This window comes from Rhipicephalus microplus, chromosome 9, assembly GCF_043290135.1.
Source record: "Rhipicephalus microplus isolate Deutch F79 chromosome 9, USDA_Rmic, whole genome shotgun sequence".
Taxonomy (NCBI): Eukaryota; Metazoa; Arthropoda; class Arachnida; order Ixodida; family Ixodidae; genus Rhipicephalus; species Rhipicephalus microplus.
The window spans coordinates 81044227-81069663 of record NC_134708.1 but is presented as its reverse complement, the minus strand read 5'-3'; the positions used below and the strand labels follow the sequence as shown (position 1 = coordinate 81069663).

Here is a 25437-nt window from a genome sequence, read left to right as displayed (position 1 = left end):
AGCAATGCCTCCTAGATATGGTGGCTATAGAAGGAGAGGTGTCAGCATCGTCCCGGCCGTGCCTTGAAAGGAGGCGTGCTGGTATTTCATCTCGCCGCCGAGCGGTGCGCAAGTCGCCACCATGATTGGTCGAGAGCGCTTGCCAGCCGCTAGCGCGGCACATTTAGTCGCTTGCTCGTGTGCTCACAAGTCGCAACGTCTCTGCTTTGCCTATTTGGACTTGTTCCGGATCAATACGTGTCAACGTGACCGTGCAACAGTGATGAGTAAACAGCAAAGACACTGCTTTGCACCTGGATGCAATGCGGGACATGCTTCGGCCCGCAAACAAGGAAAGAAAGCGTTTCTCTTCTCTGCTCCCGCTGACAATGAACAGAGCAAGGCCTGGGATCATACGATTTCTCGCGCTGACAAACAACTGGAAAAGAACTGCGTTGTGTGTGAAGCTCATTTCGACGAAAGATTCATCGTCCGTAGCTACAAGCAAGTTATCAACGGGTTCTTAGCAACTTGGGAAAAAGCTGTACCTAAGGAGGGTGGGTTCCTGAGTGAATCAACTGCCGAAGTCACCGCCTCACTCTCACCAGCACCCTTTCCATCCGGCACTGTCACGAAAACCTTGGGCTATAAACACTTGATGACGTCTCGCCTCTGCCAAGACGCATGTGAAATCTTTTTGGAATTCTGAAGCAAATGTCTGGCTCGAATGATCACCCTTCGCCTACACAATTTTTGATCTCTGTGACTTGCCTCAGTTTTTACAGTTTGGCACAGTCACCTCCAGTGGAAACATACCTCCTGGAGTTCCGAGCAGCCTTCTATATCTGGGCATCTACAATAATTCAATAAAGTTGCAGGATAAGCTGGATGATCTGCTAGATGTGCGGCACCTGAATGAGGTTCATGAAATTATTGTTGCTTGTGAAGCCCTCCCTGACTGCACTGATCTCATTGGACGCAAAAGTGACTCCCGGATCACTTATTACGTCAGTGGCTATGTGGCCCGGAAGGTGGTGAAAAAGACGAAGTGCAACGAATGTAGCAGGTCGCTGCTTCACTCGGAATTCCAGCTTGCTTCCGGCAGAATAATGCTTTCTGTACCCGTCCGGGTCCGTAGCACACCTGGTGAAAGCTATGGAAAATGCACAGACCTATTGCTTTAGTTTCAACAAGTTGAAAAGTGACAGCGTAACACACCGTATCTCTTGCCTGTATGTGAAGAGGATAAATATGGTCGGCTGTGAACACCACAAACTGGAAGTGACCAATCAGATCATTAGATTCTTTACACTGACCAGAATGCATTTTCTCTTGCTGGGGAAAATTCATCCAATCAAAAAAAGAGAGAAAAAATTAAGTGTTTTGAAGTTGAGGCGTCTGACTTACCTGTCACAGTATTACCTGAGCGAACAAGGTTTTATTTTATGTTATTGTGCATTACTCTCACTCTGTTGTTTCTTGGGAATTCACTATTGTCTTGTTCATATTGTTATAAATTTCCCATTAACAACTGTGATATCGCTTTCTGGGTGTGTTCACATATGCAGTGTAGAGAAGCAGAAATCAATTTTTTTTTCTTGAACCGCTTTGTGACTGTATCTATGTTTGCCAATCAAATCTCAATGTCATGTGTGCATGTATGCCCATTGTATCATACTATATTTAATGTTTTCTTTAGTTGCCTTATTCACTTGTTTTAGCTGAATTTCATATAATTTGCAGTGTTCTTCAACCTTAACGCATATGTAGTGTTTATCTTTCACATTGTTTTTCGCTTTCGAGAAAATAAATGTCTTGCTAGTAAAATTAGACCTTGATTGCGCAAGTCATGAAGGTAACGGTTGCCGATACCTTTACGTGCATTGAGACTTCACAGAGAACACTGCGGCATCAAATTAGAAAACTTCACGGACTTAGTTTTGGTGTCAAGCTCACGGCAAGTCAATTGATTCTCTATCTTCTAAGCTTCGTAGCTGATATACTAGGACGTGAATTCAAAACACTAGTTTTCAGTGCCAATACACGGTTTGCAGAGCGCCGGCCGAATTGTGATAGGTAGACTTTGTAATAATTAGCAGGGCAGCGTGAAATATTTGCAACGAAAAACGACTGATGCGCGGGTGCGAGGAGGCACATCTTGAAAGTGACCGCAGTGCCGCCACATCCGGATGAATTCTCGCTCGCTCTCCGGTGCCCCGATGCTGACACCTCTCCATCTAGCCACCATAGCGCCGCGCTGAACTTCTAACGTGGTGGCTATGCACATGAAGGCCGACAGATGGCAGCAGTCTTGCATTTGAAAATTGCATTTTGCAATAACTTTGCAGCAATTTTACAAAACCACCAAATTGAGAATTTTCTGTTTGTCGCTAGTGCATGTTTATTGAATAAGAATGAATCAACGTTTTTTTTATCTTGCAAGAGTGTTATCGGGATACAATAGGTGCGAACTGCTCCGAGGTCTATGGAAAGGCGAAATGGTTCAGGGGCCTACATTTGGGAACTCAGTGGTGTGCATGATGTGAAAGGTACAAGCAGGAATGGATTTAAAGTAAATCACAGTGGGATGCCTGGTGTCGGGCGCTGATGGTAAGAGGAAAATTGGGCTGTAAAGAGGGTTATGAGATGGACAGGTTTTCAACTAAGGGAAGCTCAGAGCTAAATGAGATCTGAAGAGAGGCTTATTAGGAAAATGAAGGAGAGTAGATTGGCAGGAAAGGTGTTCAGATATTTGTATAGAAAGAGCGTGGACACAAAGTGGAGAAAAAGAACTAGGAGGCTCACCAGTAGATGTACGGGTGGCAGTGTTCGCAATATGGCAGCAAAAAGGATTAGGTGAAAAGTCAGATAGGCTGTGTCGGCGGCGGCGGCAGCGGTGGTGGTGACGGTGGCGGCAACAAAGGCGGTGGCGCCGCCACCGCCGCTGCTCTTGTTGTTGTTGTTGTTATTGTAGTAGTAGTAGTAGTAGTAGTAGTAGTAGTAGTAGTAGTAGTAGTAGTAGTAGTAGTAGTAGTAGTAGTTGTAGTAGTAGTAGTAGTAGTAGTAGTAGTAGTAGTAGTAGTAGTAGTTGTAGTTGTAGTTGTAGTTGTAGTAGTTGTAGTAGTTGTTGTTGTAGTAGTTGTTGTTGTAGTAGTTGTTGTTGTAGTAGTTGTAGTTGTTGTAGTTGTAGTAGTTGTAGTTGTTGTAGTTGTAGTTGTTGCAGTTGTAGTTGTAGTAGTAGTTGTTGTTGTAGTTGTTGTAGTTGTAGTTGTAGTAGTTGTTGTGGTTGTAGTTGTTGTAGTAGTAGTAGTAGTAGTAGTAGTAGTAGTAGTAGTAGTAGTAGTAGTAGTAGTAGTAGTAGTAGTTGTTGTTGTTGTTGTTGTTGTTGTGTGATAGTACCGAAATAATGAATCACCAACTTGTGCTGAACGCTGGCTGCCCTTACCAAGCTGGGGAAATAGGCGAAGAAGTGACATGATGAAAGAAGTTGAAATGCCTGAAAGACAAAGGCAAAACCAGCACAAGATAGATCTCAAACTACTCACTTCAGCTTCCAGCACTTCATAAACTTTCCGTTGCAGGGCACGAGTAAGCCGTGCCAAAGTAAAAGAGAATGGCATCCGTGTGAATCAAAGAAGACAGCTAGCAACACTCAACGAAAGGACGAATAACCTGGATGCTTACCACATATGTGGTGCCACATAGTACCGCAAGTTTCCAAAGGCATGCCTTTAAGATTTGACTGCACAGAACACCAATAGACAGTTATTAATCGACAACATGAGCAAGGGCCGCTTGAGCGTTCATACAAAGTTGCATTTATTTTCTAAGTTTTTTTTATTTCTTTGATTATTGGCGCATTTTCTGTTTTCGCCTCAGCTGGGCGATCTATTAGTGAAACGTCTAATATGGTACACATGAACGTCCACCGCATTCATTTCGACTTTCCTATGGCGAATAGTTCAATGCATCGTCAGGGAACGGTTCTGTATGTGCTTCAATACCATCCAGAGAAGAAGGCTTTGCAACGCGATTTGATGGAGCCGACGCCGACCTTAGTGATGAAGTTTCCAGTACGGTACTAATCTGTAGGTCTGAGCGAGTAGTGGTGGGTATGAAAGTCAGCGATGGGTTACTTACTCCACCCTTTTTCGCATCTACGGGTGCCACAGACGCCTGAAAGATGGTATCACTATGAGGCGTCACAGTTCTCTCCGTAATTCGCACATCAAGAGGTACAGGGGAGGTAGGACGGTCTCTTCCAGCAGACGCTTCACCACGAAATGAACTGGCAGCAACCAGCGATGTCCCGGGCCTGTCCCTTGACGTTTGGGTCGGATGCTCCTGCGAGACATTGGGAGCCACATTTGCCGGTGTTTGCGTGGTTTTAAATGAGCTTGCCGAAGTTGTTGGCTCTGCGGTTGTCCTTGCAGTCAAGGTTGTCGAATTTGGGAGCATCTGATGTGGCGTACTTTTCGATAGGAAGATATCGGGTGCTGTTTCCCCTACTGTCGTCACAGGCTCCCAATGACGCCGGCCATCGGTTCTGTGACCCATATTTGCGTTTGTTGCTCTCTTCTCCCTGCTGACAGAATCAAATAGAGTGCAACGTTGGTAACAGAAGTCTCACATTTTAGTTCGGTTATTAAACTGTAGGGTCATTTAGCAGGTCACATAAACACCATATATTATACAACGAGTGAGCAAGGAAGTGTGTTACGGTAATACTGTAGCGTATATGGTATGGTATTGCCATAAGCAGGCGCACTGGGGGGCAGGGGGGCGAGAGGGAGGCGCGTTCATCCCCCTTACATTGACATAAAAGGAAGGGGGGGCGCTGCGACAAACCTTTTCCCCCCGCTCCTGAAAGGTAAGCCTGTACAGGCTCATTGGAATTACCGTATTTATTTTCCCACTTGTTATGCTTTCGCTCCTGCCAACAACGGCCAAGATGCGCAAACAACAAATTTTTTTGTGTCAATTTTTTTCGGAAATTACTTATCAGGATCTCGCGCCTCATTTTTGTCTCTAAGCGCACGCATGGCGAACGAGAAGCTCGTCGTTAGAGTCACATGAACTGGGAGCAGCAAAAGCACGAGTGAGAAAGGAGAAGTGGTTCGGTGACACCGCACCTTATTTCCGCGGGGTATTAACGTAACTTGCTAAACTACTCAAGTATCGCAGCGTGCGTTGCAGGGATCTCAGCGAAAATGGGACACACACTGTATACAGCAAGTGTTACATGAAAACAAGGTGTATCCAAATTAGCGTTCTCCGATTGCTGCCAGCACCCGCCGCGTTACATTGCACGCTGTTACTGTCAGTTGTTTAAAATACCAATCAAATTGTTTGCTTCTTAAAGGAGGCTGTTGAATGCGCGATAGGGAGGTTAAGTGATATTTCGTGGCGTTGGTTTCAGACACTGGCTATCAGGACCCCTGTGAACCCAGTGTCAGCGTTCCTTCCAGAAGATTATATTTCCTCTCAGATTTAGTGCAGCGTATATTTATTAGATGTAATGGACATAAGGCGCAGCCTAATAAAAGATCAGAGCTGTGGTGGGTCTTGCAGCAATGCCAAAGGTTCGTGAAACACGCGGACGCACGCACGGCGTAAGAAAGTCACGTATTCCTGTTTGCCACTTTGGCTAACAGTGCTACCCCTGTCTATCAAACTAATCTGTGCTTTTCAGATATTGATGATGTAGTAACAATCCTTCTCGAAGCGTGAAACTAAGTGCAAGAACATGTTAATTAGCAATTTTATTTCATTCTTCAGTGCGCTTCTGATGTGTGTGCCGTTGGAAACGTTGGAAGCCTCTTTACGAGCCAAAAACGCGGGAATACCACACGTGGGTTCTCCATCCGCGAAAGCGGTGCCCTCTAAAGTAAAAACAAAAAAAACATATAAGAAAGAACAATAATGTAAGGCATGACAAATAATAAGAACGTAAGGCACGGATATGTTTTTACTGATAAAAAACTAGATCTAGCAATTTAAGAGTAGACAGGAATCGAATTGCCACAACGTCAAAATATGCAACCATGGTTATCCATTTAAGATATGTTATCGTTGCTATAGAAACTTAATAAACCATAAAGTAATAATGCCGTCAAAACAGAAAAGAGCTGTTTTGATAACGCCCTCCGAACATTTCTCCATCGCAAGGTCGTGCGTCGAAACTCTCGTCATGTCTCCAATATCGCCATGATTTATTGGTTTCTACCAGCTTGACGCCCGCTTCTACCTTGTTCACCAACTATTCACACATGGAAAATATCCAAGTCCATCTTCATATCATGGAGACATTTATCCTTCGGAAGCGTGTGATTTGCATGCTCACCATGTTTTTTTTTGTTTTTTTTATTCAAACAGTGTATATCGGCAATATGGTTGGACCAAACAGTATGCGTTACCACTGTGAGCAGTTCTTCACAGGATCGTCGAATGTACTAGTCAGAGAGAAAGAAGTGGGACACATTGAGCTGGCATTAATTCTTATATTCAAGTATCCTGCCTGGCGTCCTCTTTCACCTGATCACTCGAAGATATCTACGTATTTTGTTAAGTCGATTAACACGAAAGACTCCGTTGTAAATACACGTCCAGACAGGGTAAGCGCTGAAATAAAAGCTGAAGTTTAAACGATTAACGTGCAATTTTTGTGGTGTAACACGAAATCAACGACGTGAAGCTGTTCACACAGAGCAGCGTGCAACGACAGACAAGGGCTGCTATTTTCTTAACAGAAGTCAAAGGGGCCATGTAACACTGTTTGAGCGTGGTCGGAAAACACTGATCAGTAGTCGATGCTCCCGAGAACACGCGAGCCAGATATTATAGCGCAGCACGTGGCCTAGAATTCACAATAAATTATCAAAATCAGCGAAAATTTTCTTTCTCTTCTTTCGACAGATGACACTGCAAGCTCAAGGATCACTCGTCACAGCCATTGTGTCAGCCATTGGCTGATTTGTGGATGGCACACTCTGTCATTACAGGTATCGTCGCGGGAGGCCGCGACTTGTTTAGGCGTGCGTGCGGGATCACACTGAAAAGCTTATTCTAAAAAAAAGAAAGAAAAATGCTCAAGGTCACGAGGCACATGTGACGTATTTTCTTTCACCGTGTCATCCCTCCCTGCTGAGCTTCTAGCGCTTTCGTCGGGACGAGAGAAGAGAGAATGCATTTGCAGCATGCGTACAAATCTTTGTAACTCCACCCGTACTGGAGAGACTCAAAAAAATGTTTCTGTGCTAAACTCGTGGCTCAATAAGTTCTTCAAGGGAATCCATTCCAAGGCTACTTGAAGAAGTGTCTCAGGGCTGCTCTAAGGCGTCACTAGTTGGGTCAGTGATTGACTACTTGGATGACCTCGAGGCCACGAAACCAGGTTTTATTTCGCACATAGCGCAGAAAGCGTGAGCTACCGCAGTTCAGGTGAAATAGCGTTTACTTTTAGGCATTATACATGCTTCAACGGAGGCTCAGCGCCACTGAAGCAAGAATCCTAATGCGTTTTTGTTCCGCATTAGGAAGACTGTTAGCCGTCAGTGACATCTTAGGAATGAATACATTTACGTCAGGGCACAAGATATTTACCACTTACTTCCACCCGAGCTCACCCTCGCGTGGATCACCAGCGACCTTGCGATGAAGTTTTCCGCTGCTGGGTTGGGACAGTGTCCAGGGTACAGTGATTTTCTTCGAGATCGGCACGACACTATCGCGAGCACGCCGACCCGCAATGGCTACGCCAGTCGCAAGCTTCCTCCTGGTTGTCCTGGAGCGAGTCGCAGATGCGTCTTCATTGCGTTTACGGCGTGAAGCTTCGCGCAGCGCAGCCTGCGTCGAAATAACGAAGTCGCAGCAATGAATGAAGTGGTCAGGAACGTTTGATATAATATTGAAATCTGAAATGTATTCAACATAACACGATATTACGAGAAGCGGAATGACCCAAGTTTCTACGCCGCAAATATACACTGTTAGATGGTGACGTGCACGCACGCACACACGCACACGTTGGTCCTATACGCTATTTTTTGTGAATATCTGCGTCACCCCAACTCTCACACGCTATAGAAGTTGTGTTTGGTATACGATCACAGTGTAGTGAAATGGCTGTATAATCTAACAAAATACTTACGAATAATATAGAGATAAATATATTCAACTTCATATGCCTCTGCACAAAGTACCACTGCCGACAAAAGTAACCCAGGTGTGCACGCTACAGTTGACATGTCAAGGAGGAGGCCGACCCTCCGGGCCCCCTTCCCGACTTTGAGTCCTGGCTACGTTATGAGGGGCCGCAGTTGAAATGGTAACGTTGGCAGTATTGAATCATTGATATACTTATAATCCCCTGGTGCTATTTACTTCTTGCTCAAAAACTCGTAGGTTCAAAGCGAAAAACCTCATAAGTCTATGGCTCGTATTCAGAAACCCACTTCAACCTTTCCTCGAGTTTTCCTCGTCGGTTTTTGAACTTTTATTGCGCATGATAAACAAACTGCATCAGTATTCATAAACCAGTCTTGTCCTTATCTGTCGCCCTGTTACCATTTTAAAGCCTTTATAACGCATGTAGAGGGTACAGAAAGTTTAGGAAAACGTGAGGTAAGGCCAAGGTTGGTTTGTGAATACGGGCCTATGACTCCACCATAGCTACAATTATTTTGCTGATTGTCGAAATTCACTGGACTGCTTTTCAATGTGGCAAATGCCGCCGAAATAAGCACCGTGTTAGGGAAAAATTCCAGTACACATGCTTTTTTGAACGAGTTTTTTTTTAATACGGTAAAAAAATCCAAAGTGATCTAGGTTAGCTATAAGATCAGGAGAATATGGTAGCTTGAAGGAATGAAAAATTTGTAAACACGGGGTGTCGTTGGTGCTGGCGTTTCCACAGATGGACATGTCTTCTGTTACGCTACAACCTTGCAGCACTTACAGTGATAGAAATCGCTTTTGTAGAAACGACCACTTCAATGACGACACCCCGTGTTCACGAATTTTACATCTCTTCATACGGCACAAAGACTACAGACAATCCTTCTAGATATGGTTGGCTATTGACCTACCGAGAAGACAAAGTACCCAAACTTTCTGTACTCTGCCTCCTTATTTTAAAGGGGCCTTGCAACTTTTCGTTTGTCTCAGCATGGTCAGAGAACGCTGCCGATCAGTAATCGAGCCTCCTGAGGGCATGCCAACCGAACGTTATAGCGGAGCGCAAAGTGAGCTATATTTCGTTCCCCCTCCTTTCTACAGATGATAGCATACACCCAGATGACCACAAAATGTTCCCAAATTCACTTCCATTGGCTGATTTGAGCATCACTACAGCGGCACAATTACCGAGGCCACTGCGGGAGTGGTCTATCTCTCTATCGGTCTGTGCACCGGCCCGGTCATTGGTCTGTGCGCAGTGCCTCTCCATTGGTCTGTCCACCGTCACTTACGGGATGTTACGGTGGTTTCGGGATGTAAATCCCCTAGAATTATTATGAACGAGTTTTTCGTGCTCGTTTTAACGCGAGGTGAAGAAAGAGAAAAAAACACGAACCTCTCCCTTCACACCATCCCTGTCCTCGCTGTCCACGATGAGGCTGTCTTCGTTGAGGAGGCGTCTTCGATGGCGGGCGGCGAACAGCACCATGGACACCACAGTGACCACTAGGAAGGCCAGGGCGAATGAGTAGCATGTCAGATCCAGTCTGCATAAGGGAATGGCGCGCCGCCGCACCCGCAAAATAAAAGCGCTGGTGTTGCGACCATGCAGGGGTAGTAGTGATGCTTCGTTCCCTCAGGCAGCTTTTTAAAGCACTTCTTCTCGGTAAATTCCACTAAAATGCACGAATACATCTCAACAGATATGCTCAAAAATGTTCTACGACAAATTCTGTGTTAGAACGGTATGTCATGCTTGTATCTCTCTCTCATGTCTTCTTATCGAAATACTTATATTTAAGGTTTGCCGATTACAACTGAGTGCGGGCGCCTCGGAATGACTGATATCGACAAAGAAACATGGATGATTGCTTGATATGCATATTTAAAAGTGAAATGAGTCACGACAAGCAAATACTTCATATTTTGCGCTGCAGCAGACACGTCCACCACCGAACGTATGTGTGACAATCAGCTGTAAACTATCACAGCGTTCATCTCTACACCCTGCCCGCAGTAGCATGATGATTCTTAGCATCCATATTTTGCTCCCACAAGGTGGTTTCGTCCGGCCGACAGACGTCGTATATCTCGAGCAGAAGTGTGCCTCGTGCTGGTTTCGACCAGCGACACAATGGTGATCGCCATACTAGTCGTTTCCAGTGGCCGCAACGGCGCTGGTAGCGTGAAAACTGACACCACAAGGAAACAACACTGTTCCTCTTGTATTAATCTTCGCTAGACTGTTCGATTTGAAGGCTTTTGTGTATACACTAACACATCCGCTTACAGAGCGAAAGTTTGATAACGCCAAACTGCGAAACGTATAGCACTGAATAGTCAGCTATGGGCTACCACCCAAGGTGAGTGATATTGCCTCGGCGTCCATTTGCGAAATTCGTAAGCCGATCAGCCGAATAACAAGAAAGCGTGAGGTGCGCCCGCCCATATGGATGATGTCTTTTTGTAATGAGCTAACATTCCTGTGATCGTCACTTTGCCAGTTCTTGTGTGGTGTAATGTGGTCGTTTTTAATACTGTGCCTCATGGGCCTCGCCTATGGACCGACACTCTTACCTTACAAAGAAAAACAAATTCGCTACTCAATCTAAGTGTGGTCAAAGTGTTATCTAGCATCAAAATCACTGTCGTCGTCTTCATTAGCACGGACTATGTTTCCTGTGGGGAAAGGCGCCACTTCCGCGTTTTACTTGTCAAAGGGATCCTGTAGCTTCGGCGGCCACATTATTCTTGCAAAGCTGCAATCATCTGCCCATCTAACTATCTGCCCTCCCCTCATACACCTGCTCTCACTTGGAATACAGCCTGTTATTTTTAATGGTCAATTGTTATCTTGCCTTTACGCTGAGTGCCTTGAACCCGTCTATTTATTCTTATTTCAACTACGGCGTCCCTAACACCCGTTCGTCACTGCCATGCATTGTATCTCCATGTGGCATTAGGTTATTTCACACATTGACACTAATGGTGCAACCATGGTTTTATAGCAGCGAAGCCTGCGGGAAACAAAAACAAAATCGGAAATGCATAAGGCGTGTGCAAGCATACTCACCTGACGGTGTCCCGATCCCTCGTGACGACCACAAACAGCCTCCTGTGGCTCGCAGGTGGGTCGCTGCTAGTGGTACCCGAAGAGTCCCAGTCGTAACAACTCCGCTCCATAGAATAAAGGGACGAGGAACTCATGAAGCGGGCGCGTTTGGACCCGCCTGTGGCAGCGAGGCAACAAGAACGACAACCTTCGCACCTTCTTGTCTTCTTCGTCTTCTTCTCTAGTTAACTTCACTGGTGTAAACTATGGCCGCTGATCTTCATGCTGATTACGACCCCTGCTAAAATAATCGCACGCACACAGCAATAGCACCACTGGAATGGGCGTAAGAAATATAATTGGATGCAACCAATATAAGTAACAAGTGATGAAACTCCGTAGGAGTGGCATTTTGACACTGGTCCGGTATGGGAAGAGAACTGGAATGGGGCACACACCCATGCTATAGGGAATTGACCAAACACTGTGTAGTTTGCTTGCTTGCTTGCTTGCTTGCTTGCTTGCTTGTTCCTGTGTTTTGTGGCTCTCACCCACTAAGGGGGATTGGCCAAGAAGCCGGTGGTTAATGCAAGTCAATACCTTTAGGTTTTCTAGACTAGGGGAATATGATTACTGTGTTTCGACTGTGAAATTATTTTGGCTCAATGTAAAAAAAGAAAAAAAGGAGGGGGGAGAGAAATAATAGAATTTCTTGAATATCTGAGGTGTAATCATTATATGAAATTCTTCTGAAAGTTGAATCATTGCAGTGTATCAGCTAAATAATAAGTGGTAGTGCGGCTAGTAAAATACGAGAGCTGATCACATAGTCAGCGAGGTAATCTTCTTGTGTTATATAGGAATTCGCAGAGAGCCCCACAGATGTTTCTGTCGCTGTGTCCCAATGAAGTGGCCCCAAAAGACAAAATATTGGGAGTATTAAGTGATATTCCTAGTTTTCTGAATAAAAATTTGAAGCAATTTTTTCTTTGATTTTTGAAACGGTGACATGTGATAAGAAAATGGGTAGTTCTAACAAAGCACTTTAATTTTGTTAACTTATGTCTTTCAAAATGATGAGAGACATGAAGAAAAAAAGTAAATATGAGAAAATGACAAATAGAAATAACGGAAATTGATATCAAGCAGAAAATTTAAACAGCAAATAAATAAATAAGACAATTCCAAAATGACTAGTTTAAGAGTCATGATTGATTAACAAGAATAAATACTAGAAATTGACAAATAGAAATAAGGGGAATCTATTATGGAGCAGATAATTTAACAGCAAATAATAAATAAAGCAATTCGAAAACAACTAATTTAGCAGTCATGATTGATTCTACAGCCTAACACTCTTTCAACCATTAATATACTCTGCAATGCAGGGACAACATTCCTAGAATACAGTGATGAGGCAGAGTGATGCATACTAGATGTTAATCAGAAACTTCATTTGTGAGAAGCCAATAGTGAAAAAATATATACACAAAATAAAAAAAAATTGTGCTATGGGCAGCCTTCAAGCTGTCGGTGTGGTGTCCAAGCTGTACCAACGTGGCTCATTGTTATCGAGGTGGGACTCGGCGGTTCTGGAGCTCAAAGAGGTGGGTAATCTCGTCACGTTGTCACCAGATCTCACGCACGGTTGGACGACGTTCCAGCGCGTCTATGCCAGCCTTTCTTCTTACGAGGCAACGCTGGCACTGAGGCACCTTGGACGAAGCCATGGTTCTTGAACACTGGCAGCTGCAGACAACACAACAAGCCTCAAAGAAGAGCACAGCTGGGTGGCAATATTCGTTTCCATTTCTTTTTTTTTTCTTTTTTTCTTGTCTTTTTGTTTATATTTTTGTATCTGTTTTGAATCAGTTGCTTTTTATTTTTGCTCGTTTCTTTCTTTATCTATTAGTTTCTCTCATGCACTCCTAATTCGACTTCAATATATACCTTTCTTGCTTCCTGGGTTTCTTTTCTTTTTTTTTCATGTCTGCTTCCTTAAAAAACTTTCCCTTTGTTTTTCCGCCTTTCTACTTTCCTTTCTGCATCTTTTTTTATCTCTGTTCTTGTAACTTTGTCTTCCCTCTTTCTTCGTTCTCTATACATCTATCTTTATATTTTCTTTCTATCATTTCTTTTTCTTTTCTTTCTACTCCTTCATTTCTTTCTTTCCTTCTTCTTCTGTATGGTTCTCTGTTCTGTCCTTTTTTATTGTATCTGTTTCCTTCTATTTCTTTCTCTCACTCTTTAAGGGTTTCCCTCTTTATGTATTGTTGTAGGTCTTTTTTCCTTTATTGCTGTCTTTTTTTTCTTTTCTACTTTATCTTTACGTTTTTATTCCCCTTATTTCTTTATATTTTACTCTTTCTCTTTGTTTTTGTTGATTTTCTTCTCTTCATTTCTCACTTTTTTTCTCTTCTATACTTTCAATGTCTTTCATTATATCATTTTCTTTTCATCTCTTTTTTTGTCTTCGTCGTTTTTGTTTGACCCTCGCGCGTGATGTACGTGGTAGTGGGACTTAGCAGGTTTCAGTAGCGCGCACCCAGTTGAGTAGTTTTCTGATGACATCGTAGGAATACGGCGAGATGCAAGTGCATCGCAGCTAAAATCGTGTGGTGAGGAAGGAGAGTGTCTCTAGCGTCACATTCTTGTGACGCTAGAGAACTGTGACTTTCTTTGGAACATTTGACTGGACAACCGGCCGTAAATTCCACCCGCCAAATCCTGGCCCATAAATTACACTATCCTCTTCTTTCACCCTTGCCATCTTTTCTTTCACCTTCCCCGTTCCCTCTTACAGACGCTGAGCTGCAGCCCCGCCTAGGGCTTTGTTTGTTTGTTTGTTTGATTGTTTGTTTGTTCACTTGTTTGTTCGTTCGTTTGTTTGTTTGTTTGCTTGCTTGCTTGCTTGCTTGCTTGCTTGTTTTATTGTTTGAGCTTTTTTTTTAATGCATACTGCAGACCTTCACAGGTCCAAGCAGGTGGTCACGGTACAAGTAGTAAGTACATGTTAGGCACTCAAGTCACATAGAAAAGGAAAAAGAAAAGAATTCAACATACAAATACAGGTTTACACACCCAACACACAGTTTACACACAGTAAATCAACCAAAGTGAATCTTTATACAGAGTTTTTTAGAAGGTTCTATTCTTCCACTGTTCGTGGAAAAAAAGAAAATTTAAATACATCTGTCCGTGCAAAATAAGGTGTTAGGGTTCCGGGGTGATGGTGTCTCGTATGTCTTGTCGATATGGGTGTCAGGTACTGTGTAGGGTCTAGTGCTGTTTGTCTTTGAAGAAGTTGGGAAAGAAAATTAAGCCTAAATGTCTTCCGTCGTGACTCAAGAAGTTCAATGCCATGAGCTCTAAATAACTCAGAAGGTGAATCAGTGTGACGAAACTTAGAGTATATATACCTAACAGCTTTCCTTTGGATTCTTTCTAGTTTGTTGACGTTTTTCTGTGTGAACGGGTCCCATATTATGCATGCATATTCTAACTTTGGTCGGATTATTGATCGGTAGGCCAGGAGTTTGACATCAGGAGGAGCGTTTTTCAATTTGTGTCGTAAGAAAGACAGTTTACGGAAGGCGGAAGCGGAGATATTGTCAATATGTTGATTCCAAGATAAATTACTTGTGAGTGTTACTCCTAAATATTTGAACTCAGAAACTTGCTGTAGAGGTGACTCATTTAATGTATAAGTATACTGAAGTGGATTTTTCTTCCGGGTTATACGCATGCATACAGTTTTATCTAAGTTCAAAGCCATCCCCCAGCGATTGCACCATTGAAAAACATTAAACAAACTGTGATTAAGGTCATGTTGATTTTCCGGGCAAGTAATTTCATTATATAAGACACAATCGTCTGCGAACAGACGAATTTGCACAGATGAACATACCACACTTACAATGTCATTTATATACAGCAGGAACAGTAGGGGTCCCAAGACACTCCCCTGGGGTACTCCAGAGGCGACAGGAAGACAACCCTATCACTGATACCCAATTTCTACGTACTGAATTCGGTTTTTTAAATAATCAATAACTCAGAAAACTAAGACGCGAGGAAGACCAATATTGTTCAATTTTAGTATTAGTCTGTCATGAGGAACCCTATCAAACGCTTTACTAAAATCCAAGAATATCGCATCAGTTTGACCGTTCTTATCTAGAGTAGATGCAAAGGAATGACATATAGTGAGCAGTTGAGTCACAGTTGAAAACCCTTTTCTGAAACCATGTTGAGAATCAGTTAAGACAGCATTTTTTCAAGATATTCGGTGATATGATGCGCGATTATATGCTCAATTAATTTACAGCATGCTGATGTTAAGGATATCGGGCGATAATTTTCAAAAAGCAAGCGGTTACCTTTTTTAAATACCGGTGCAACTTGGGCTGCCTTCCCGTCACTAGGGAGCTTTGAAGATATCAAAGATACACGGAATATAATCACAAGATATTTCGCTATAACTTCAGCATATCGGCAAAGAAAGGTGTTTGGAATATTATCAGGACCGCTTGATTTCTTAGTTTTCAGTTTTAAGAGCATGGAAAATACGCCCGGGTACGAAACAAAGTCAGCCTCTGTCGTGTGAAACGATGGAACATCAGATGGATATACACTTGGGCTAGTAAACACGCTATGGAAGTATATATTGAAATGCTCAGCTATAGTCTCTTTGTCCGTAACAATAGATTCATTTACTAACATTTCGGATACAGTCTTTTTTTTATCCGTCAAGTGGTACCAAAATTTCTCAGGGTCATATTTTATGAAGTTTGGGAGAGTTGTTTGGAAATAATAATCCTTAGAAGAACGCACAGCTTGTGCGAGGCTAGCCTGTAATGGTCCGATTTTAGTCAAATCCGCATTTTTAGACGTTTAATTTTACGTTTCAAGTGAATAATACTACGCGTTATCCAGGGGGTCTGTTTGTGAGTTTTCTTTTTTCGGCTTGGGACAAATTTAGCTAAACAGTGTTCACACATTTTTTTAAACTGGGCCCAGAGAGCGCATACGTCATCATTGTCAAAGTCAACAAGACCGGTCTCCAGATAATCAACTATGGACGCGTCATCTGCGCGGGAGTAGTCTTTGAAAGACCGTACTTGACAGCGTTTCTTATCACCACGTTTCAACAGTGGGACGGAAAGGACCACAGGATAGTGATCAGATAATCCGGATTCGACAGACATATACCATATTGCACATGCCCTCTGTGGGGGACTGGCCAAGGTTGGTTGGTTGGTTCCTCAAGAACTTGGCGCAACCCATCTGGAATGATAGGCCATGAATGGGACAGTGCCTTGCTTTTTAAATTAATTCCCTTCTTGAAAGGAAGGGCTGAATTTATTAGCTTATATAGGTAATATTATAAAGGTGTTAAATTTCTAAACAAAAAACTTGAAAAGGAATATAAAGATACACAAAAAGGGAAAAGAATTCTATACATAAAACAACTGAATTTATTGATGTTTAGGGTTTCATTCTTTTAGATTCTCGTAAGTATATTGTAACAGTGGTAAAAACGCTCCTGTGGCTAAACCGGCGCAGAAGCTGCGTTGTCGTCGTCGTCATTGTGGTTGTGGCTGTTGCATATGTTGTTGCTGCAGCTGCTATAGTTTCGGCGATGAAATGGTTTCACGCTCCGTGTGATCTACAGCGCCGTCAATGAGAGCGCGAACGCTGCGCCTCAGTGCTGCACGATATGACACTGTCGGGAAACAATATCATTTACGAGAATGCGTCAAACTTGTCGATGCGCTCGTTTGCGCAGAAAATATTGTTAGGAAATGGGCAGCGCTACAGGAAGCCCGCTAAGCTACTGAGCCTGCTTTGTTGCGCGCAGAGAATTGTTCAGTGTGTTTTGTCCAGCCTCCAAAGACTCCACAGTGGCCATTTTAGGGGCGAAGCTCCTTAAAGCGGCACGTGCTCGTCCGTCGTCGTAGTGCGTAACCAGTCTTACGTTTTGACCTGCAAGGTGGTGCCGGTGGGAGATTTCTCCTGTGCGTTGTTGAACAATAAAAAATTCGCAGCATGCGCGTTAACTAAAAGCCTAATTCTCCTGTCTCTCATTCCCCATTAGCAGCCATTGGCATCTACATTGAGCACTATCTGGCAAGAAAGGGTTGCTATGTTATACTCGCTGGGCGTAACCTCCTAGGTTTTAGAAAGGTTTAGCGAGCGTTGGGCCGCAGTGCCATGAATACAGTGAACTAGTATATACCATGAACTCGAGGTGGTTAAAGGTGGGAAGTAGACGCGAAGCGCAAGCCGTAAGAAAGTGTGCGTGTGCCACTTCTCGTTTAGTCCTTGGAATGTCCGTTGGATGGCGGTGCTTCTATATGGGGAATATATGATGAAAAGATACGAGATGGTGGTACTTGAATGTTGACTAGATGGACGAACAGACACACAGATGCATGGACGGACGCGTGGACGGCTGCACGGACGGATGGACGCATGGACGAACACAAAAACGGACGCATGGATGGACGTGCGGACGCACGAACAGACGCACGTACGGCCGGGTGGGTGGACGCATGCGCGGTCACACAGATGGACGCATGGACGGACGGATGCTTCACCTCACTCTCCATCATTCACCCCATGGATATGCTGCTATTTTTTAATAAATAGCATAAAAAACAAGAGCATCTCTAGCTGCATGGCTAGAGCACTGAGTTGCAGTACTTCGGGGTGCGAGTGTAATTTATAACAGCGAAATAAGTAGGCACTAAACACGATATTACCTGCCACGCAGATACGCCCCTATCTATTACTCGTGTTCTCGCGGTATCTCAATAGGCACTTTTTTCGGGTAATCTCCTTACTGCAGTGTACGATAATAATTCGTTACAACGGATTAGCGTAACTTTCACCCCGTAGACGGCTGAGCTACTATAGATGGCATTGGTCTTTGAGAGTGCGCTTACTGGGACTCTCTCTCAAAGCTTCGGTGTGAAGTACGCTTTGGGTATATCATCATCATCAGCCTGACTACGTCCACTGCAGGACAAAGGCCTCTCCCATGTTCCGCCAGTTAACCCGGTCCTGTGCTTGCTGCTACCAATTTATACCCGCAAACTTCTTAATCTCATCTGCCCACCTAACCTTCTGTCTCCCCCTAACCCGCTTTCCTTCTCTGGGAATCCAGTTAGTTACCCTTAACGACCAGCGGTTATCCTGTCTACGCGCTACATGCCCGGCCCATGTCCATTTATTCTTCTTGATTTCAGCTATGATATCCTTAACCCCCGTTTGTTCCCTAATCCACTCTGCTCTGTTCTTGTCTCTTAAGGTTACACCTACCATTTTTCTTTTCATTGCTCGCTGCGTCGTCCTCAATTTGAGCTGAACCCTCTTTGTAAGTCTCCAGGTTTCTGCTCCGTAGCTAAGTACCGGTAAGATACAGCTGTTATATACCTTCCTCTTGAGGGATAGTGGCACTCTACCTGTCATAATTTGAGAGTGCTTGCCGAATGTGCTCCACCCCGTTCTTATTCTTCTAGTTACTTCAATCTCGTGGTTCGGCTCTGCGGTTATTACCTGCCCCAAGTAGACATAGTCTTTTACAACTTTAAGTGCACTATTACCTATCTCGAAGCGCTGCTCCTTTTCGAGGTTGTTGTATATTACTTTCGTTTTCTGCAGATTAATTTTAAGACCCACCTTTCTGCTCTCCTTGTCTAACTCCGTAATCATGAGTTGCAATTCGTCCCCTGAGTTACTCAGCAATGCAATGTCATCGGCGAAGCGCAGCTTACTAAGGTATTCTACATTAACTCTTATCCCTAACTGTTACCATTCTATGCTTCTGAAAACCTCCTGTAAGCACGCGGTAAATAGCATTGGGGAGATTGTGTCCCCCTGCCTTACACCCTTCTTGATTGGTATTCTGTTGCTTGCTTTATGAAGCACTATGGTAGCAGTTGATCCCCTGTAGATTTCTTCCAGAATGTTTATATATACTTCATCTACGCCCTGATTCCGCAGTGTCTGCATGACGGCTGATATTTCTACTGAATCAAACGCCTTCTCGTAATCTATGAAGGCTATGTATAGTGGTCGGTTATATTCTGAGCATTTCTCTATTACCTGATTGATAGTATGAATGTGGTCGATTGTTGAGTAGCCTGTTCGAAATCCTGCTTGTTCCTTTGGTTGATTGTAATCTAATGTTTTCTTTACTCTGTTAGCAATTACCTTTGTAAATAGCTTGTATACTACAGAGAGCAAGCTGATCGGCCTGTAATTTTTCAAGTCCTTGTCATCTCCTTTCTTATGTATTAAGATGATGTTAGCGTTCTTCCAAGACTCTGGTACCCATCCCGTCAAGAGACACCTCGTAAACAGGGTGGCTAGTTTTTCTAACACAATCTGTCCTCCATCTTTCAGCAGATCTGATGTTACCTGATCCTCACCAGCAGCTTTGCCTCTTTGCATGCTCTCCAAAGCTTTTCTGACTTCTTCTATCATTACTGGTGGGGTGTCATCTGGGTTACTGCTAGTTCCTATAGTATTAAGGTCGTGGTTGTCTCGGCTACTGTACAGATCTCTGTAAAAATCCTCCGCTATTTTAACTATCCTATTCATATTGGTAGTTATTTTAAGTTCTTTGTCCTTTAGTGCATACATCCGACATTTGCCTATCCCAAGTTTCCTCTTTACTGCTTTGACGCTTCCTCCGTTTTTCAGAGCGTGTTCCATTCTCTCCATGTTATACCTTCTTACATCGCATACCTTACGTCTATTAATCAACTTTGAAAGCTCGGCCAGTTCTATTTTGTCTGTTGTACTCGACACTTTCTTGATTTGACGTTTCTTAATTAGGTTCTTCGTTTCCTGGGAAAGCTTGCCAGTGTCCTGTCTAACTACCCTGCCTCCAACTTCCACTGCACACTCCGTAATGATACTCGTCAGTTTATCATTCGTTGTATCTACGCTAAGGTTGGTTTCCTCAATAAGAGCCAAGTGCCTGTTCTGCAGCGACACTCTGAATTCCTGTACTTTCCCTCTCAGTGCTAGCTCATTGATTGGCTTCTTGCGTATCAGTTTCTGTCGTTCCTTCTTCACTGCATCGTACCTTGCCAACCACTTCCACATCCTGCACGATTCCTGGGTGTGCACTCATTATAAAATCTATTTCGTTCTTATTTTCGCCATTAGGGCTCTTCCATTTCCACTTGCGGTTTTCTCGTTTTCGGTAGAAGGTATTCAAAATCCGTAAATTATTGCGTTCTGCGAATTCTACTAATAGCTCTGCTCTGGCGTTTCTAGTACCGATGCCATAATCTCCTACTGCCTGGTCTCCAGCCTGCTTCTTCCCTACCTTTGCATTAAAGTCGCCCATCACTATAGTATACTGTGTTTTTACCTTACTCATTGGCGATTCCACGGCTTCATAGAAGCTTTCAACTGAAGCGTCATCATGGCTGGATGTAGGCGCGGAAGCCTGTACTACCTTTATCTTGTATCTTTTATTCAGTTTAATTACGATACCTACCACCCTTTCTATAATGCTATAGTATTACTCTACGTTGCCAGCTATGTTTCTGTGAATGAGGAACTTCACTCCCAGTTCTCTTCTGTCTGCCAAGTCCCGATAGCAAAGAACGTGCCCATTCTGTAGCACCGTATAGGCCTCATCTGCCCTCCTAACCTCACTGAGCCCTATTATATCCTATTTTACACCCTCTAGCTCCTCGAATAGTACAGCTAGACTTCCCTCACTAGATAAGGTTCTAGCGTTAAACGTTGTCAAGTTCAGGTTCCAATGGCGGCCTGTCTGGATCCAGAGATTCTTAGCACCCTCTGCTGCGTTGCAGATCTGACCACCACCGTGGTCAGTCGCTTCGTAGCTGCTGGGGACTGAGGGCCGTGAGTTATTTGATGTATGCATGTGGGAGGTAGTGGCCAGATACTGCACCAGGGTGGCCAATCCTTCTCTGGTGAGGGAGTGCGTTTCCGGCGGTGGTTACCGGTGAGGCCGCACCCCAGGCCTCTTAATGCAGTTCCATCAACACGCGGATTTTTTTAATCCAATATATATATATATATATATATATATATATATATATATATATATATATATATATATATATATATATATATATATATATATATATATATATATATATATTGTGAGGAACCGGTTTATTCGGCCAGGCTCGAGCTCAATCACACCGGTGATGATATTCTTAGATGAAGAAGATGTACAGGTGATGATGATTACAAAGAGAATAAAGAGTCAATCGCTTGTCGCGCTCACACTAATTCCCCCGCGCGGTGAAAGCGGCCGCCTGGTCGCTTGACAGTATTATGAAATGCGTCGCGCATAAGGCTTTAAACGAGATACGTGCACTATCTCTGTTCCTCGGCAACGATGATCAGGACTAGCGCTAAGAGGAGAAACGCGGTAATTGACAGGAGATGTCTGTTCGACCACCGTGTATGGCCCAATGAAGCGACTGATGAATTTGTCGCATAGGCCGGGGACGCGTAGTGGAGTCCATAGAAGAACTTCGTCACCAGGGGAAAAACTCACAACACGGCGAGACGAGTCGTAGCGAGATTTTCGAGTGTCTTGAGAGAGGCTGGTGTTAACACGGGCCTGGTGACGGCAGTGTGCGAGACGAGATAGGAATTCTTCAGAGAAAGGAGCCGTCGAGGGTGCAGGGGCCGAAAGGAAAGAGACATCCAGAGCGAAACTCGGCGAGCGACCATGGACGAGAAAAAATGGAGAAAAGCCGGTAGTGCGTTGAGCAGCCGTATTATAGGCGAATGTCACGAAGGGTAGAATTGCATCCCAGTTCGTGTGGTTGGGGTGAATGTACATGGCGATCATGTCCGATAGGGTCCGATGAAACCGTTCAGTCAATCCGTTGGTCTGCGGGTGGTAGCTAGAAGTGGTCTTGTGAACAGTGTTCGAGGCACGCAAAACTTGCTCGACAATGGAAGACAGGAAGACTTTGCCACGATCACTGAGGAGAATGCGTGGAGCTCCATGATGCAAAAAGATATGGTGAAGAAAGAAATCGGCGATCTCAGTGGCAGTCCCAGATGGTATAGAAGCTGTTTCTGCGTAGCGGGTAAGGTGGTCGACTGCCGTGACAATCTAGCGATTCCCATTGGATGATATAGGAAGAGGGCCATACAAGTCGATTCCAACGACTTCAAAAGGTGAGGCGGGACAAGGAAGAGGTTGCATTAAGCCAGCCGGAGCAGTTGTCGGTCGTTTTCGCCGTTGGCAATGGACACAGGAGGCGACGTACTTAGCGACGGCTGAAGAGAGGCCAGGCCGAAAACAACGACTTCATATTTTGTCGTAAGTCTTGTGGTAGCCTAGATGAGCAGCGGTTGGATCATCATGAAAGGCTTCCAGAACTTCACGTTGCAGAGAACGTGGGATGACGGGTACCCACTTGTTGCCATCGATGTGGTAAATGTAGCGACATAAAGCATCACCGACAAGCTTAAATTGTTTAAGTTGTCGACGGAGTCTGGCGTTTGGAGGAGTAGTAGAGCCGGTCAAGCGGTCAACAATGGTGCGGCAGTATGGGTCGAGACGTTGTTGTGAAACAAGGACGGATAGGGTGGCAGGTGATGAACTTAGCGCTGCGATTGGAGAGGTGCTGTTGTTTTGGAGTATCGATGGTGAATTGCTTCCGCTGGGCAAAGGACAGCGCGATAGAGCATCAGCATCTTGATGCTTCTTCCCAGATCTGTAGGTGACGTCGAAATCATACTCCTGTAAGCGAAGCGCCCAGCGACCAAGGCGACCCGATAAGTTTTTCAGCGATGAAAGCCAGCATAGGGCGTTATGGTCGGTCACGACGGTAAAATGACGGCCGTGAAGATATGGTCGGAATCTTTGCACTGCCCAAACAACAGCAAGGCACTCCTGCTCTGTGATAGTGTAGTTCTTTTCTGGAGCGGTAAGAGCACGACTTGCGTAAGCAACGACGCGTTCGCGTGAGTTTTTGTCCCGCTGCAAGAGTACCGCACCAAGACCATGACTACTTGCGTCGGTGTGAAGGATGGTGGGTGCGGTGGAATCGAAGTGGCACAGTACCGGATCCGACGTGAGGGCTTGCTTCAATGCCGTGAAAGCGCTTTCGTAGTCTTCGGACCAAATGAAGGGGACGTTCTTTGCGAGGAGTTGATGGAGCGGAGACGCAAGTTCCGCGGAACCACGTATGAAGCGCCGGAAGTAAGAAGATAACCCAAGAAAGCTGCGCAGGTCCTTCTGACGTAGTGGACGAGGAAAATCGAGGACAGCGGCAAGCTTCTCGGGGTCGGGCCGAATTCCTTCTTTGCTGACAAGGTGGCCGAGAACCTTGATTGTCTTGCTAGCAAAGGTACAATTTTTGGTGTTAAGCTGTAGACCGGCTTTTGCAAGGCATGTGAGGACTTCGTCAAGACGTTGTAGATGCTGCGAGAACGTGGATGAAAACACTACTATGTCATCGAGATAGCACAGACATGTTTTCAATTTCAAACCACGCAATACGCCGTCTATCATGCGTTCGAAGGTGGCGGGCGCATTACAGAGTCCAAAAGGCATCACATTGAACTCGTACAACCCATCTGGCGTTGAAAAGGCGGTCTTCTCTTTATCAGACTCCGACATTGGTATCTGCCAGTAGCCTGACCTAAGGTCGAGGTTGGAAAAATACTCTGCGCCCTGTAATGAATCCAGTGCATCGTCGATCCGAGGGAGGGGATAAACATCCTTGCGCGTTATTTTGTTTAGCGCATGGTAATCGACGCAGAAACGCACTGTCCCATCTTTCTTTTGAACGAGAACAACTGGGGATGACCAGGGACTCGAGGAAGGACGTATGATGTTGCGTCGTAGCATGTCTGAGACGTTTTCCTCGATGATCTTGCGTTCTGCCTGAGACACGCGATATGAACGCCGATGTACAATACGAGAGCCGTCAGTCTGGATGCTGTGAGTAGCGGTGGTAGTCATGCTGAGGGTGGGCGAGTTCACGTCAAATAGAGAACGGTGTCTATTTAACAGGGCGAGCAAATCTTCAGTTTGATCAGGTGTTAAGTCATTGCTTATTGTCGCCGACACAGGTGTGGCAGAGGCATTGAATGGCAATGATTGCGACTTCGGAACATCGTTGTGGTTGTTGTTCGGAAGCGTAACAATCGCAACAGGCTCACTGTCGACCGCGCAAGATACTGTTGAGCCACAGGGGAGCAGTACACACTCGGGCGTTTGATTTATGGCGGTTAGGCACGTACACCCATCGAAGAAGCGAATAAGCCCCGGTGTGATCACAATGCCCCTACCTAGGGTATGACCGTAAGGGAGAATTAGTACGTCGCCATCCACAATGTCGGTGCAATTAACACTTATAATTTCTTCGATGTATGGCCGAAGTACATAATCTGACTTGGTGACAAGGCGGATGCGTCCATCTTGTTCAAGCGGAGAAGAGTCAGTGGCGTTTAGATGCAGGAGGCGCTGATCACATGATATGAAAGCGGACGCAGAAGACAAGAAATCCCACCCAAGAATGAGAGCGTGGGTGCACTCACGAAATACCGCGAAAACAATGTGATCACGAATGCCTTCTATGCAGACACGAACGGTACACTGTGCAAGTGGACGAATGAGAGTGTTGGTCGCCGCACGTAGAGGTGGGCCGCCATAAGGTGTGGTGACTTTTCGAAGGCGGGAAGAAAAATCAGAACGAATAATCGAAACGGCAGCGCCAGTGTCTACAAGAGCCTCAACACGTACACCTTCTACAAACACTACTATCAAATTCGATGGCCGCTCTGGAGGAATTGTTAGCTGTCCAAGGGATGCAGTTTCCCCTCCTAAAACTGCATCGGGGAGTTTTCCGCGTGGGCGTTCGTGGAATGGGAGGCGGGCCGTAGAGGCGACACTGAACGGCGACCTGGCGAAGGCGACCTCCGGCGAGACGTACGGGAATTCCCAGGCATGTCCGTATGGTAAGTAGGTGACGGTGAACGGTAATAGGACGATCGGGGGGGGGGGCCGTAAGTAGTTCATGGTCGGACGGAAGCTTCGATGTTCTTCGGGAGCGTAGCCGCGTTGCTCGTCTTGTTGGCGCCTTCGACAAAACCGAGCGATATGTCCTCGATAGCCGCAGTAGTAACAGGTTGGCCGAGGTGGACGCTGAGGTGCGTAGTAAGGTGGTGCACGCACTGGCGGTGATAACGAAGCCACAGGCGTA

The 25437-nt window shown here is 44.9% G+C and overlaps 1 protein-coding gene across 1 annotated transcript; it reads right to left on the bottom strand.

Annotated features, from left to right (window-relative positions):
* Positions 1 to 3860: 3860 nt before the first annotated feature.
* Positions 3861 to 9814, bottom strand: LOC142771379 (uncharacterized). Its single transcript, XM_075872857.1, has 3 exons — positions 9551 to 9814; positions 7589 to 7824; positions 3861 to 4564 (listed from the first exon to the last, which is right to left on the bottom strand). The coding sequence occupies exons 1-3, from the start codon at positions 9641 to 9643 to the stop codon at positions 3928 to 3930; spliced, it is 966 nt and encodes a 321-aa protein (XP_075728972.1). The 5' UTR covers positions 9644 to 9814; the 3' UTR covers positions 3861 to 3927.
* Between the last annotated feature and the right edge of the window lie 15623 nt (positions 9815 to 25437).